General features: G+C 37.7%; 1 protein-coding gene across 3 annotated transcripts in view; it reads right to left on the bottom strand.

Annotated features, from left to right (window-relative positions):
• sez6a (seizure related 6 homolog a) overlaps positions 1-11,700 on the bottom strand; it is a 47,050-nt gene extending 35,350 nt beyond the window's left edge. For 2 of the 3 annotated variants that reach the window (XM_039678024.2, XM_039678023.2), the window contains exon 1: positions 11,282-11,700. In XM_039678024.2, the coding sequence (XP_039533958.2) occupies positions 11,282-11,366 (85 nt within the window). In that variant the 5' untranslated portion in view covers positions 11,367-11,700. The remainder of the gene's footprint in view (positions 1-11,281) is intronic. The other variant, XM_039678025.2, reaches the window with a different exon arrangement.
• Positions 11,701-17,121: the final 5,421 nt, after the last annotated feature.

Raw genomic sequence — 17,121 nt, 5'->3', positions numbered from 1 at the left:
TTCTGACCAAGCGTGCCGCACAAGCCCTCAAAAGTGAAGCCAAAACGTCTCGATCGCCCCCCTGTGACCGGACCTAGTATAGGTCATGTTATTCAATGGGACGCGAGACCAACTAAACAATTAAATTACACTTCACGTATCCTTTTTCCAAAGATAGTTTCTGTCATTTACTGTAGTTTCTATCACGTTGATGTAATTTCAAGTGTTCGTTTTTAAAATAAGTTTGTTTTTAGTTAGTTATGTGATGATAAAATAACGGTGCTCTGACATCATGATTGACAGCTGTGATTGACAGGTTCTCTGTGCGAGGTAGTCACTGAAGCACCAGCGGACTTTTTTTAATAATGTTGATTATGTGGTTAGTAGTTGTATTTACCTTATTTTAACGAGGTTTTGCAATCAGCAGACATCATTGGAGAAGAACGAAGCAGACAGAGGACACTTAATGAAAGTGCGGGGCGTGTGCTTGGGTTTGATTCAGCGAGAGTGAGGGCGCGGCCTTGATTTCACGGCTTTACTTCCTGCTCACGACTGGTCCCGAAAACACGCAAGTACGCAGACTCAAGTTCCAACATGTCAGCGTCATATCGCGATTTTTACAGTCTATGGTTCTGACTGGAAACTACATCGGCGATTACCGACAGCCAATGAGAGAGCAAGATACAGAGCAGCGGTAAAAATCGTTGAAAAAGTTTGATGACTTTGCCCCAAAATAAGGTTTAAAAGGTCTTTCTCCCCACAGGTTATACGTTTACTACACATGTGCAAGGATTCTCGTCTCCGCTGTCGCAAACATCAACTGTGCGCATGCGTCAGTGGAACCAGACGATAGGCTTAAATGTTTCCCGGCTTGACTGTTAAAAGCAGACGGTTGGCTATCCAGTGGGAGGGGCGGGGCATGTGCATACAACCGCCATCTTTGGCGTTACGGGTTTTCCCTATATAGTTGTATTGAGGATTGAGCAAGTGGCATGTCTGTATATAAATAGTCTCTGGCATAACCCAGTTGTCAACATCTGTCGCCATGGTTACTATGGCAGTACGAGCGGAAACCGAGGGTAACGCGGATATGACGTCATTGCCTGGCGACTGCTCACACGCCCCGTTTCTTTGGTTAAAATCACAATTTTCTCACGATTTACAAATAGTTGGAAACATTTGGAATATTTTAAGTAATCAACTAAAAAAAATATATAACACTGGCCTGGTGGTTTTTGGGTATTTTACTGCAAAAATCCTACATATTGTACCTTTAAGAATAGAAGAAATAATTTTACGGATCTGAAAAATGTTGTTATACAGCATTATACATTCATACTCATGCAAAAGTGTAAATGCATGCCAAGTATTATTATTAGTTATATGTTGAATTTATGTTTTTTTAAAAGGACATATCTTGTCCATTGCTGTGAATTTTGCATGCTCTGCACCCCAGGGACATTATAATATAAACAGCTCATGTGGAGCTTAAAAAATGTGAAAATTACTCTAAAATAAATTCTAGGTTTCATGTGATCAGTGCTGTCTGTACAAGTGGAAAGAAGAGTTAGACAGAAGATCTTTATTTATCTTTCTAACACAGAGAAGTATGAGCGAATATACTCAGAGGATTGTGAAATGAAATCTCCCCGGCAGTCTCACTGTAAGACTCTTTCATTCTGCACCAAACTCTTCAGAAAACACTTGATCAAAGTGACAGCAGAGCGAGAGAAAGAGAAAGCATAATTCATGCTATTTGAAAGAACAAAGGCCTGCGAGAAAATGACAGCTTGACAGAAAAAAGAGAAGAGACAACAACACGAGGCATAAAGCAAACAAACAGAGCTAAAGTAAACACACGTTGGTTGATCTGTGCTCTCACATATGCCTTTTTTATTTCTTACATTTCTTGGAGTAAATTATCGTGCAGTCTATGGAGAGAGTAAGTAAGGAGAGATGGATACAGTGAAAATGAACAGTCTTGATAACCAGAGAGATGAAAAAAAAAATACCATGGAAGTCAATGATACTGTCAACTATCTGGTTACTGACATTTTTTTTTTCAAATATATTCAATGGAGATGAAAAGCCAAAGTTAAATGCTGGACTGCACTGTTTTATTCTGTCTGCTTCTCCTGATAGACGTCTGTGATTGACAGGCAGGTTTTATTGCAAAGGAAAGGTCAAGGTTGCTAAAAACTTCGCGAGAGGGGCTGATTAGAAGAAACCTTTGCACAATATTTGCCCGTCTCCCATCAACCTGGAGCGTAAAATCAAGAAAAAAAATTCTGCTTAAAAAGATGTAAATACAAGCCTATATTGGGAATAGGCTAATATTATTAATATGAGTTGAGTTTTGATACTGTGACGTTTGTGTATCCTGACATTGTTAAGCACTTTGGTCAACTGTGGTTGTTTTTAAATGTGCTATACAAATACATTTGAACTTAGTTATATTTATATAATTAATTATCTCATTATTATATTTTATACATTAAATATACATTTCGAATGAACGAATGTTCTGCTCATTATGGGTCAGGTTTTGCTTCGATGGGAAAATAGCTTAATAAATATACATAGAAACTAATGTCTTAATGAAAATGTTCAAATGCAATATGGTTTCTGTAAGCTAGCTTGTTTGTCCGTGTATTTAAGCCCTGTGTTTTAGTTCAGTCCTTGTGAGTTGTTCTGTTCCCGAGTCTTGAGTCTTTGTATAGTTTGAGTGTATTTAAATAAATGTGGATCCTGCTTCAAGCTCACCATGTAACAATTAGATTAGTATAAAAACAATAGAAGTAAATAATCCCTGCATGGCTTCACCATTATTTTAAGGTACATTAGGGTTGGAGATATAGAATGAATGTGAATGTATATCCTACCTTAATGTTTCAACTGGTTCTAAAAAAACAATAAAATAGGGAGCAAAATGATTTTGAAAAGACCCTAAAATCTTCATGCGTTACTAAAGAAACCAAAAGAATATCTCAATGCTGCAATCAAAAATCTGAGTGATTCATATACATTTTATATTCTCTGCAAACAATTTAATTTATTTATCTGAGACAGCAAGTCATGGATTGAGAGGAAGAGAGAGAAAGATGTGATGCTGATGGTGTAGACTGTGTTCCCCTTGTGTCTTGTTAACTTCTCAAGTTTTGCACGGATTATTTCCAAGCTCCCGCTGGGTGCCGCTTCTCCAGCAAATTACAATGGAAAAAAACTTTTAGATGCGTCCCACTGGATATTTTCAATTTATGCAATGAATGATGAGTAATGAATATACAGGTTTTCCCGGGCTGTCTGTCTAGGTCAACACAGAAGACTTTTTAAGTGTATGAAACTGGAAAAACACACAGACACAGGGGCAAAAGAGCAGACGTGCGCCGTATGAAACCGACTTCTTACACCATGGATTGTTTCACAAGCAACCACAGAATATTTCTCTGACTTAATATGCATGTAGCACACAGAAAGTACATTTCATAACACTCGCTGAACGTGGAAAAATCGAGAATAATTTGTTTCAAGGTCAGATGGATTCAAAGTGAAATAAAGATGCTTTCAAGCATGAAAAACACTTGTTCAGCTCACGAGTACTGTGAAAAACAGAAGCAAGCAAGTTGATTTGGCCTTGTTTTTTAAGATACTGTTCTTGCACTTTCCTCTGAAAACAAATGGAAGCTATTAGCTTTTTGTAAAAAAGAAAATATTTTTAGTTAAGTTTTTGCAAAATACTGTGTACATAAAATACAGATACAAACAAAATCACACTCTAGCATGGTTTCAAAGTTACATAGCATCCCAAAAAGTTAGGTCGCATAATTATCCTGCCTTCTAAGAAACCTTCTTTAGTACTTCATTGTAGTCTTATGTAATTCTACAGGATTTCCCGGAGACGTGTGTGTCGTTTTCTTTAACCGTCCACCTGGAAACCAGACTGATCTCATGAAATGGCCAATTTTTATTTACATTTTTGGCGTGCTATCCACACGCGTGTTTATGAACGCCGTTGACTTAACGTTACATTACTGTATATATATAAATCTATTACCTAACCCAACCCCATCCCTAAACCTACCTGGGGACTGGGGAAGGTCATACATTTATATATATATATATATATATATATATATATATATACTGTATATATATATATATACAGTAATGTAACGCTAATACTGAGGTTAATAGCATTTATGAGACTTCCACCATCCTAGGAAAAAAAATATCGCTCCCCAGATGTAGATCTACATTTTGCTTCGTTTCGCTCGGACATTTAACGGCGTAGACACACGGATAGCTCAAAACGCGTATAGATAACACGCCACTTGACTTGAAAGTGGCGTGAATGTTTACGCAAAAGTCATGATGTCATATGATGTCATAAGCCAAACCCCCTTATGGAAGAAGCAAACCTTTTCCAACTGTAAATTTACAACTCTTAAATTAGCATAAAAAAATAATCAAATCTCCCTCTAAATATATATATATATATATATATATATATATATATATATATTACAATTAATTTTAGCGTTTACTCTCTTTCGAGTGACATGGGCAAAGCATGCTGGGAAATAGAAATCCCAGCCCAAGTTTGTCTAATTAAAATAAATAATTTCATATATCTCAAAACAATCAAACAGTTCAGTTTACTTAAAATATATCAGTTCTGTGAACTTGAAAGAAAAAGAAAGTGCTACACTCTAAAAATTCTGGGTTGTTTTAACCCAAATTTGGTTCAAATATGGACAAACCCAAATGTTGGTTTAAAAATGTACAGTTGAAAGTGAAAGTTGAAGTTGGGTTAAAAATTTTAATTACGTTTTTAACCCAATATTTGGTTTTGTCCATATTTTACCCAAGTGTGAGTTAAAACAACCCAGCATTGTTTAAAATGCTGGGTTGTTTTAACCTCACTTTGGGTCAAATATGGACAAAACTCAAACGTTGGGTTAAAAATTTAATTTAAAAATTTTAACCCAATGGTTGGGTTTGTCCATATTTGACCCAAAGTTGGGTTGAAACAACCACGCAATTTTTTAGAGTGTAAATACTCATAAAAGTTCATTTGACTGAACTAATTAGTTTAATTTAATTTTGTCCTACTGAAACCAATTAATTATTTTGAGCATTAGGGTTTACAGTGATGTCCAACAATTTTACATACCGGTCTGTTTCTGCAAGGACGTCAACGTTACATTTTCACGCCCCTAAACGTGACGTGAACGCAAACTGTGATTGGTTGCTTTACGTGTCAGTCAGGCGGTCCTTGGGCAATGAAAGCAGGTCTTTAGTGTGAGAACCCCAGCTATGATTGACTGTGGCTCCGACCTGTTCTCTAATCAGCTTCTCTTGTGTGGATAATCAGTCAGGGCTAGTGTGAACAGACCCAGGACCGCAGTCATGATGCATTAACCTACACCTCTAATGACCAATTCACACTCTGACAGAGCAGACCAGGCACCACTTTAACTATTTGATCTCATTTGTGTTCATGCAAGATGAATGAACTGTGCGAACACTAATAGAGTTGTCTTCCATACCACTGGCCTTGTTTCATGTGGGTTTACTGGATTTAAGGTTTGCTCGCATCAAGAGCTACTGTAAATGAAAACGTACAGTGAATAGCAAAGCAAAAAGTACTTTCATAAACTAAAAAATGTGCCATGAGTATTTAACTAGTAAACTATCATTGTAGTATTTGCAGTACAAATTAACTAAACTACTTGTACTCAAAGTTTACTGCGGTTATCTTTAAATGGACCCAAACAAAATAAATGAATACAAAATTGTAAAAAAAAATGTTAGAATGTAATTAATTAAATGAGTCATACATATTTAAATGCCAAAAAAGCAGAGCTGGTGAGAGGGCTTTTTGTGCTGACATACATACTCACACATATAGAAAATATGCAGATCACAACAAAAGCACGGCTGCTTTTAATTACTAAACAGCCTCGTGTTCTTCCGTTTTAATTAGAGATGTCAAGAACGCAACAACTTCACAGAGATCATTCTGACAAAGTTCTTAAAAAAAAACAAGCATCTCTTTCATGAAGAAAGCAATCAGAATGGACCATTTTTAACCTTCTAAAAAATATACCCTTAGTGTTAGTGTCGGTGTTCTGCATTCTGAAACCATCCGGATCCTAAATAATGAAATGTCACACATAACAAGAGAGGGATTAGGAGGCCAATGGACTTGTGGCATTTTAAAAGTCAAAAAGTCAACTTGTAATCTTCCGCTTAAATATACCAATTTTATGGTTGTGTGGCTGGCACGTAAAGAGCGCTTTCAAGAGGATCAGCAAGTATTGATGCCTAAGAAGTCGATGTCGCCGCCCTTTAGGCTGAAATAAAAACACTTGAAATCAATACAAGAACCATCAGTGTGCTGATTGAATAAATGCCTTTTCGACACAAAAGGAAATGTGTGTGGCATACTTTATGGGTTTTGTATGGTCACACAGTTAAAACGCTACAAAAAATGGTCCCAGGCACTTTATATTGTCTTTCCTCTATAATCTTTATGAGAAAAGGCCATATCAGATCGGCCTGCCATTGCTTATGGTTAAGCCTGGCACACAGTGTTCGATTTTGGGCTGTCCCAGACGAAAGATGGTGATTTCTGTAGTCGTGGCTCCTAAACGGTGGTCCTACTGCACTGTAAAAAATATTTTCAAGATTTGTTATCACAACATATTTTCTTTTGTCAAATCAACTTTATATGAATTTATTTAGTTGAGATAACTTATTATTTTGAGTTTCTGATGATTAAATTAATCTCCTTCATTGTATTAACTCACTTTTTCCACACTCTCAGAAAAAAAGGTACAAAAGCTGTCACTAGGGCTGTACCTTTTCAAAAGGTACACTTTTGTATCCAAAGGCTACATATTGGTACCTTAGTGGTACATATTAGCACCTGAAATGTACATATTAGCTCATGAAATGTACATATTAACACCTAAAATGTACATATTGACACCTAAAATGTACATATTACCACCTAAAATGAACATATTAGCTCATGAAATGGACATATTAGCACTTAAAATGGACATATTAGCACATAAAATGTCCATATTAACACTTAAAATGTACATATTAGCACCTAAAATGTACATATTTTAACATAAAATATGCATATTAGCACCTGAAATGTACATATTAGCACCTAAAATGGACAAAAGTTTACCTTTTGAAAAGGTACAGCCCCAGTGACAGCTTTTTTTCTGAGAGTGCAGATCAATCAACTTAAAAATTTAAGGCAACCCAGGTTACTTACTTTTTTAAGTTAAACCAACCATATTTTTTTACAGCGTAGTAATCACAACATTTTTTCGTTTGTCAAATCAACTTAAATAATTTATTTAGTTCAGATAACATGTATTTTTGAGTTTCTGATGATTAAATCACTCTCCTTCATTGTATTAACTCACTTTTTCCAGTTCAATGAACTTAAAATTTTAAGGCAACCAGGTCACTTTTTTAAGTTAAACCATCAATATTTTTTTACAGTGTGTACGTCATACGTTGCGATGATCTTGCGACCAAAGATAGCCTGCGATATTGTTCTGACAGTGTCAGAAGTTCAGCATGATCATCTCACAGTGTGTTTGCTGCTAAGACCTACGTTTACTGACTAGCCAATAAAAATGATGCACGAAATGGCGTATTGATCACTTCGCTAAAACTTAAAACTACTTTCCTCAAGCTCCATTTACAAAGTTGGCATGCCAAGTTGGCATTTTTTCCTAGTCCATATTTAAAAACTACAATGGCCAAAGTGTGATTCATCTTACTCTATTTGTTTACCAGCGCACACTGATGATGTTACAGTAGATATTGATTCAATAGATGTCGTCATCATCATCTACATACATGTCCTAACCAAGTTTAATAGATCCATGTCGTACAGTGTGATTTGTAATGATCTTATAGGATTGCTGAAACCGCAGTAGCAGGTATTAGAGAGCATTCTGCCATAATGACTCATTTACAAGCCATAAACCAACAAAGCACCAGGCTAATTATGTCAACTAGCAGCTTCTGAATAGCCCTTGATCAAGCTAATCACCAGCAATCCAAAAAACCCTCCCCTGGAATCAGAGGTATAGAAGCCCTCAGACTGTTCCCATGCTTCTGCTTTTGAATAGCCAGAATACAAGACCATGAATCTTGCACAGAAATATGAAAGGGTCTGATAAGAAAGCTGCAGCAAAATGAATTCAGAAATAGAGCTTTGAATAGATCTAGTGCACACTTCAAAATTACTTCATTTGTTTCTGCCTGCATTGAAATACATCTTCTTCCAGCTGCCTAAATGACTCATTCACTCTCAAATACTTCTTAAAAATGTAATTTCATTCATAGCTCAAAAAGTCACAATGACATTAACTATTTGCCACCTAAAACGTATTTTCAAATCATTACACCATTAGGGGTGTCACAATTGTCATGATTCCAATCTTGTGTTGCCTGTCTTAAAGGGATACTTCAGGATTTAGCATTAAGCTTTGTATTAGTAGAAAACCTGTAGTATTTTCGAATTACTGTGCTTTCCCCCCTCATATCCCCCTGAGACGAGAGATTTATGTATTTTTTGTCTCCGATGACGCAAAAATCCTCATTTTGAGAGGCTAAAGACTCCAGTCAGTAGTCGGGTCTGTCCCGCATGTCCTCAACCCGCCCATAGAGGGCGATCTCACTCACAGAATGAACACATAGTGTCGGCCATCTTGTTTTGGAAGCTAAGCTAGCAGACTCTTGTTCTGTGGAGAAAGCTGAGTAGTCGGGGTTCCCGTCCTCCTTTTCCCGTCGATGTCCGGGATTCAGCTTTTGCTTTTTCATTGTTTACATGCACAGCTTTAGTTTCAATCGAACTGAATTCGTTCTGATTGGTGAATCTGCATGTAAACGCTAAACAAGTGATCGGTTGATGTGCGTTTTAACATCGCTAAGAAAATCCCCGCTCCTCCGTGAGAGATACGAGACCGGTGCGTCTCACAGGTGTCGCTCATGGGTAATCCCGCCGTTCTCCCGCGGCCCTCACTCGTCCCGCTCGCCACAGGAAACAGAATCAACGGCGACTGTAGAACGCAAAAGCCCAATCGCGGACATTTTGGCCGATCTCCAAACACATTTTCGGGCAGACTCATCACTAGTAGCCTAGACTTGTTGTTTAACGACTGCGCTCTGTTACCGGTAGGCGTGGCCTCCTAGGGCAGTGAAGCAAGTGCATTCTGGGAGTTGTTGTCTTTCATCCACATAAGCCAAAAATACATTTTCTGGCTTTTCTCAGTCTAGAAAGCTCCAAATTCAAAACTAATTTCACATTTCTTCTCCATAAATTACCCATTTTAAATTCACATTCATCTTTCCAGAGGTGAAGTATCCCTTTAAGTCCTTAAGATAGGGTAACACAAGACAGGAATCATGACAACAATATATTGCAATAAAAAAAATCTAACAATATATATAGTGGCCATCTGTATTGTGTATAGTTCACCCAAAATTACTGTGAGAAAAAATTCAAGTTTACAGAGTTTTAGTGTCTGAACTACATTAAACTACAATATATAATGTTGACTTGTATAATAATGCAATGGGGGAATATTTAAAGTGGTTTATACATTATTTTAAATATATCTATTCAGAGTGCAAGCATATTCATCTAAAATAATTCTGTATTTTCAGCTTCAGAATCATGAACATTTTTATTTTGGTGTCACTATATAAATTTAGCATTTTAATCAACAGTACATTTTTTGTTAAACTTTTATCATATGTCTCGTATCGTGAGTGCAGTATCATTATATGTATCGAATAGTGACATGAAGGTATCATTGCACCCCTAAAAACCATTATAATTCAATTTATAATTTGGATTCATAATAAAAACACACTGATGGAAAAATCTACATAATGGTATACCAAGCATAAACACATGCAAACTGCTCATTTTAGCTAATAGCTAAATAAATGGCAAATATCAAAATGTGCATTCACCATGATTCAAAAACACAAAATCATAATAAATGGAAAAACTCAAATAAGACCAAGAAATTTACATCATGTGAAGTGCACGCATTCAAGTCATTGATACACAAAAGTCATTTTATAAACAGAAGCATCAGTGATTTAAATGGTAGCGTACAGTTGATCTTTCTGCACTTTACAACAAAGAGCAAAGCAGCATATAGAAAGGCAGTGATATTGTATTTATATTTTGAGTAATTAGACAATTACAACAAACGATTCCACAGGATAGCAGGAGACATGCATCTCATTATCACAACACAACATATGGCTGCCAAACTTGCTGTGTCACAAACTAAATAAACAGCAACAATACACTGACTCATGAAGCAGCTTCATTATGAAAGCCCCTGTGCCATCTGCATCTATCCGTATCTGTTCAAATGACCTGTATGCTATTAGACTCGTAGAAACAACACAACTCGGCTGGTTTCATAAACAGGTCTGTTCGGGACGGTGCTAATCTGATCTTCAGGATTATAGTGTCATTATCTTCGTCTGCAGGGACCCACAGCACAATCACTCTGTCCCGTTGTAACACTGCGCCGATATTTGACTTGTAAAAGGGTGCAAATTAAGGCTGATTCGATCTTCGGGGCGCAATATGTTATGGTTCGTCTCTCTCGAGCAACGCAATTTGCTAATATCTAAAATACTTTTAAAACAAGTTGAAAAAAATAATTATATATAACGTCTTTAACTCTAATTAAGCGATAATGAATGTACTCGTGCGATACTAAGCGCTCGAGCGCGTACTGTTTCTATGGTTACTGCCACAGAACGCGACTTCTATTCGCAAACGTTTATTTTTGCGTTCTAAAAAAAATACGTTCTAAAACCAACGTTTTAGTAACTTTTGTGGTTGCTAAAACTCAACGTTTTGTTTTTACTTACTTTTCCAAGTTATTCGCAGACTAAAAGCTTAAAGTTAGGCGTTTAGCTGTTGCCCTCCCTGCGTCTGTTTTCTTTAACGCAATGTCGCGTTAATGTGAACGGGCCGCTGACTTTATTTCAACACGTTACGGGTGAACTTTATGCATCGTGTAGTCCTGCGATATTTCTGTATAACACGTATTCAATGAACCTCTAAATTGACTCAATTTATATGCGTTTAGGTAGATGGCAATCGTGGGGCTCTAACTAAGAAATCCCCACGTACAATCCCAGTTAATCGTGTGTCCGAGATGAAAATCTAACTCCATACAGCAGCATTGCGTTAGTAGATTTAGGTAGGCTACTTAAAATAAATACTCACCTTGACAACGCGCGTGAATCACCAAAAGACTCAGAATGAGCAGCAGAAAGAGCCAGTTCGTTTGGAGCTCGATCCTTACGCACATTCTGAAACCAAACGACTCCTCAGAACACACACTATAATTTGTCCCTGTGTTTAACAATCCAGCGAGAATGACTCGAATGTCAAATAAAATGTCCGTAAGGTCTAGTAAGCAAATGGTCTACTCTACTACAACACCGGCGACTCGCGCGGAGAGAGAGAGCTCGATCACGGGCTGTTATAAGCGGATTGCGCGGTGGAGGTTCAGGACCGCGGACAGCTCCAATCACCCTCCGCGCGCCTGGACACTTCGGACAGCAGCCTGGCGCTCATCCAATAGATTTGGGTTTATTTAGAGCAGCAGCTTTTGTGTGTAGAGGAACATTACATATCGTCCTAATGCAATGATAACAAGTGCTAATATAACTTGGGTTGGGGGTGGGGGGTTGTGCTTGCGCTTGCAGTGAGTAAGTGGGTTTTAGTGGGTAAAATAATTGCCATATTAAAAAAAGATAAAACAGATAAAACATAAGAGGGTTGTGATGTTCACAATTATCACAATAATTCCTTAAGATTTGATCACAGTATTGAATTAATTTGCAAAACTTGAATGTCATCCTCCTAACAGGTTTAATAACACAACTCTGAACATTTAAATACATTAAAAAAATTGTAAATTCTGAGAAAATAATTAACTTGCAAGTGGGGGCTAACTCAAAATAGTTCTAGAGCTACTGTACAAACAAAAACAGCAATAAAAACTGAAGCAGCAACATTTCATAAACATTATCTAGGGCTAAGGCAATATAACCAACTATTTTTCTTTCGCTATCAAATTAGACCAATCTACGTTTAGTCTTAGCAGCTTATGCAACCGGCCCCGGGTTATTTTTATTGAATTTAATTGTTTACATCCTGTACTGTATATTTGGCCAGACAGTTATTTTTGTTAATGCGTGTATCTCAATGCACCCTCAGCCGGAGATTTCAGCCGCACAGCACTTCTGTCTGCTTAGCTAATGAAAATCACGGCCGTGAAATAGACTGACCAATGTGTTGAGGTAATGAAGCGATCATCATCATCTTCACGGGCTCTAAATTCATTTCGGATGGGTTGCTGACTAAACAGCCAATTAGATATTATTATTGAGAAGTTAATCTATAGCCTCCAATATCAGTAGAAAGATGATACTCAAACTGTGTTAGTAATTAGGAAAGATACATAAAAATCGGTTATTATTACAATTATTTTCAATAAAACAAACACTTAATCATGCTAAATTAAAAAAAATATATTTGTAAATGACTTTATAAAACGGTTCGTTCCAATCCTTGATGATTGGTTAGCTGTGCTTTATTCCCGATAAAACACGACTATGACCGCTTGTGTTTATTTGAGCTTTATTCATATTATTTACACACTGGAGCGTTGTTGCTGTTCACGGTCAGGGACTATTTTTTTCTAGCGGAAGGAAGGCTTTTAGTGATTTTACTTCATGAAAGTTGCACTAATACATTTTTTTTTACTTTAATATTTTTATTGTGTGGTAACCGTTTTATAAAAGCAATTAGGTACTCGAGGCAAGTGCTGTATGGTGAATCACGTCGAGCCTAACAACGCCCTTCAGCCGTTACTTATTCACGATACAGCACAGCCTCTCGTACCTTATTGCTTACATAAATATATAATAATTAAAGAAGCCGAATGTAAGATTGTGGCCAAAACTGGTACTGCAATCACTTTCAAATTACTCTAGAGCGGTTTATCCCCTCCCCCTGACTCGGGGTTGCCAGATAGGCAACATTTTGTTATACCATACGTTTGTAACTGCAGCTGTTGTATTTTGAGAAGAACTGGCAACCCGGATGCCGCAACACTACTGACTCCGTGATTGGTAGATATGTGGAGGGTGGAGCATTAGACCAAAACACAACATGACAACATCAACATCCTTCACTTTTTAAATGACAATATCCTGGCTGGAATTATTTGTATTTGAAATGAACATTAATACTTAATGTCTAGTGACATATCAGGGCCATTTTCTTATATACAGCTCCTTTAAAAATGAATATGTCATTTTTACAATTGTTTATTTATATATACTTTTTGTTTTTCCAGTAGTTTAATTTGTGAGATTGAGGCATTTCTTAGTGATATCTGTATTATTTATCATTTCGAAAGCGTGAAAGGCGAGCTTCACATCCTAAAGGTAGACGTACTTGAGTATGTGTCTCTGCCTGCGGTGGAAAGAGTGATTCAGGCGCCAAGCCTTTCACAGCTGCCAGATATTTTTGTCTCAGTCTGGTGATGTCACGGCCTCCCTCTGTTCTGCTAAATGATCCTTTCTCCCTGAAAACATTTCCACTCTGGACTGGACAGCTCTGCCTGTACTGATGAAGTCATTCTGTCAGCATGAACAGAAACAATGTCTTTCGTACCCAAGCACCCTGCGTTCACTATGCAGAGAGGATGTCTATAAAACCTGAGTGGGATCTGTTAGCATTGCCATTCATCTTAATAGCAGCTGATGTTTCTGAAATTGCTTCTCATAATAGCTGCAATAACAACATGAAGGAGATAATATGATTTGAAAGAATGAAAAGAAATCTCTCCAACCTGGTTTGCTCCACCCTCTCACAGCCACCCCACAATTCCTGTGACCTTCATATATCCATGACGGAGATGACCGAGACCTAGTGTACAGTATCACAGACCACAGACTCCACGATACAATCCATTCAGCATTTTCTGTTTCTTTCAGAGTATGAAATCCCTCGTGTGAGGCAAAGCAAATCATCAAGAAAGCCACGCATCTGAGATTAAGCATATTTGAACTTTCATGACATTGTATTTCATGTTCTGAGACTCGGGGGTGTTGTAGAATGGCTGCTGAGATTGTATCAGCATGAGATTATATAACAGAGTTTGATGCTTTTACACAAAGGATTTCACCTAGTACAGTCTGACCCTCAGGTTTAAAAAGTTCCTCTTTCACATTTGAGAACAACATTCCCACACCTGTGACCACTTCTAAGACCAAGTGAATTATTCATCCGGCAAGAACAAACATTACTCTGTTTGCATGTTGGGGTGGTAATATTAATATTCATGAGGCCGGGACCGAAGCTCAGACTGCTAATAAGTCATTTTAACAGAAAATGGGTAGTTGAAATGACATTTCAAGCAGTGTCCTGAGGCTATACTACATCTATAACTATTTTAAAGACAATTTTAATGTATTTTATTTCCAAACACAGTATAAATTGGGGAAACAAAAAACATGGATTATTTACACCACCATTCAAAACTTTGGGATCAGTCATATTTTTAAAAAAAAATAAGAAAAAGAAATGACTACTTTTATTCAGCAAGGATGCATTGGATTGATCAAAAGTGACAATTGGAATGTTAAAAATATTTCTATAAATGCCGTTCTGTAAAATTCCCGGAAAATGTATTACGGTAACCACTAAAACATTAAGCAGCAGAACTGTTTTCAACATTTATAATAATAAGAAATAATTCTTGAACAGCAAATCAGCATATTAAAAGGATTTATTCAGCAAGGATGCATTAAATTGATCAAAAGTGACAATTGAAGAGTTCAGATGCAAAAGCCTCTAAGTGCCATTTGAAATTTTCTTCTAAAATGATCATTTTTATCTTAACTTATATATTCAAGTTCAGTAATTTCACTTAAATGACAATTAATAGGTAATCCTCATTGCAATTTAAGTGAAATTACTGAACTTAAATATACAAGCTTGATAAAAATGATCATTCTAGAAAAAAATTTCAAATGGCACTTAGAGGCTTTTGCATCTGAACTCTTCAATTGGAATGTTAAAAATATTTCTATAAATGCCGCTCTGTAAAATTCCCGGAAAATGTATTACGGTAACCACAAAAACATTAAGCAGCAGAACTGTTTTCAACATTTATAATAATAAGAAATTATTCTTAAGCAGCAAATCAGCATATTAAAAGGATTTATGATATTGAGAAGGATAAGCGGTTCTCATATCTGTTATGAACATGAGCCTCGTCGGAAAGGTGAAGAGGGAGTTGTTGCTGTAATTTATAGTAATTTTCCAGTATTACTCATAGGTCTAGTATCAAGTATAATTCGTTTGACGTGATGGTGCTTTATGTAACGTCATCTAGTGTAAGTGATAAATCCCATTTGACATTTACAGGCCACCAGGGCACCATTCAGTCTTAATCAAAGAATTTGCAGATTTTCTAGTGGAATTAGTATTGGCTGCACATATTGTCACATGGAATCAATGTTAATAGCGTTAAACTCTGCAGAAGAGCGATGACATCTCAGATCAATATCTAGTCTCGTGATTGCTCCATATAGCCAAGGCTGCAAAACAAGCTCGGCGGAGTTGGATCCAGATCTAAGGGGTGGAGATGGGTAGGATTAGGGGTGGGGTTAGGGATCAGGGGGTGGAGATAGGTAGGATAGGGGTGGGGTTAGGGATCAGGGGCGGAGATGGGTAGGATTAGGGGTGGGGTTAGGGATCAGGGGGTGGAGATAGGTAGGATAGGGGTGGGGTTAGGGATCAGGGGCGGAGATGGGTAGGATTAGGGGTGGGGTTGGGGATCAGGGGTGGAGATGGGTAGGATAGGGGTGGGGTTAGGGATCAGGGGTGGAGATGGGAAGGATTAGGGGTGGGGTTAGGGATCAGAGGGGGGGAGATAGGTAGGATAGGGGTGGGGTTAGGGATCAGGGGCGGAGATGGGTAGGATTAGGGGTGGGGTTAGGGATCAGGGGGTGGAGATGGGTAGGATAGGGGTGGGGTTAGGGATCAGGGGTGGAGATGGGTAGGATTAGGGGTGGGGTTAGGGATCAGGGGGTGGAGATGGGTAGGATTAGGGGTGGGGTTAGGGATCAGAGGGAATAGATTGGTAGGTTTAGGTCTATGTAAGGTGGGAGGAGTTGGATCTGGATCCAACTCCTCCCCCTGGATTTCGTGTTCTGCAATGAGGACCATCTCCGACATTGTCTAAAACCCAGGAGGTCTCTAAAACCTGAAGCTAGAAAGCTAATGGCAGTCGCTCAGCTGCCAAATGACCACCTGGAAGTAGAATAGATAACCTTCCCTCAAACAAGTACCAGGCCTTATAAAGTTCAGAGGTCATTCTGACTGTGTAGACGTGCCTTTAGTGAAATGAATCTCTGGGGTAACTTACTGATTAGTTCTAGTGATTTATGGCACAGCACTGATAATTCACTTACCAAGAGAATCATGCTCTATTAAACCATCGCTGACCTTCACACCTTCAGAAATCTCACACACAGTTTTACACCGCAGGATCGCTGAACTAGAGGAAATTCTGTTGAAAAGGGCTATAAATGTTTCATTCAAGCCTCAGGTTTTATTATTTACGAAGAAGATGTCTATAGGAGCCATCTTCGCAGCTTTTTCATTAGCTGATCTTTATGGGAAAGGCTTGGCAGCTGGCCTGGGGTTGGACTGGACCTGGCCGATGCATTTTGTCAGCAGTTTGAACAGGTTACAGAGAGTCAAGGTTTATTGTCTCTGCTTTCTACACGGTAGATCTACAATAACATTGAGACAGATGAGAAAAACACTGTTTCTGTGTTCCTGTCAATGCCAATGTGATATAACACTAAAGTATATAGTGTCCATGGACATTTGTATGGACTTATTTTTTAATCTGAACATGAAATATGAAAGCACACTGATATATAGCATTGCCAAGGGTGACTAACACAATTCTCACTGACTCTCTTACTGTATATCTTCCTGTGGATATAATGTTTGAATTTATTATATGAAGACTG

The sequence above is a fragment of the Pimephales promelas genome, chromosome 23, assembly GCF_988280905.1.
Source record: "Pimephales promelas chromosome 23, fPimPro1.hap1.1, whole genome shotgun sequence".
NCBI classification, from domain to species: Eukaryota; Metazoa; Chordata; class Actinopteri; order Cypriniformes; family Leuciscidae; genus Pimephales; species Pimephales promelas.
The sequence above is the reverse complement of the archived record's forward strand: the minus strand, read 5'-3'. Positions and strand labels throughout refer to the sequence as shown.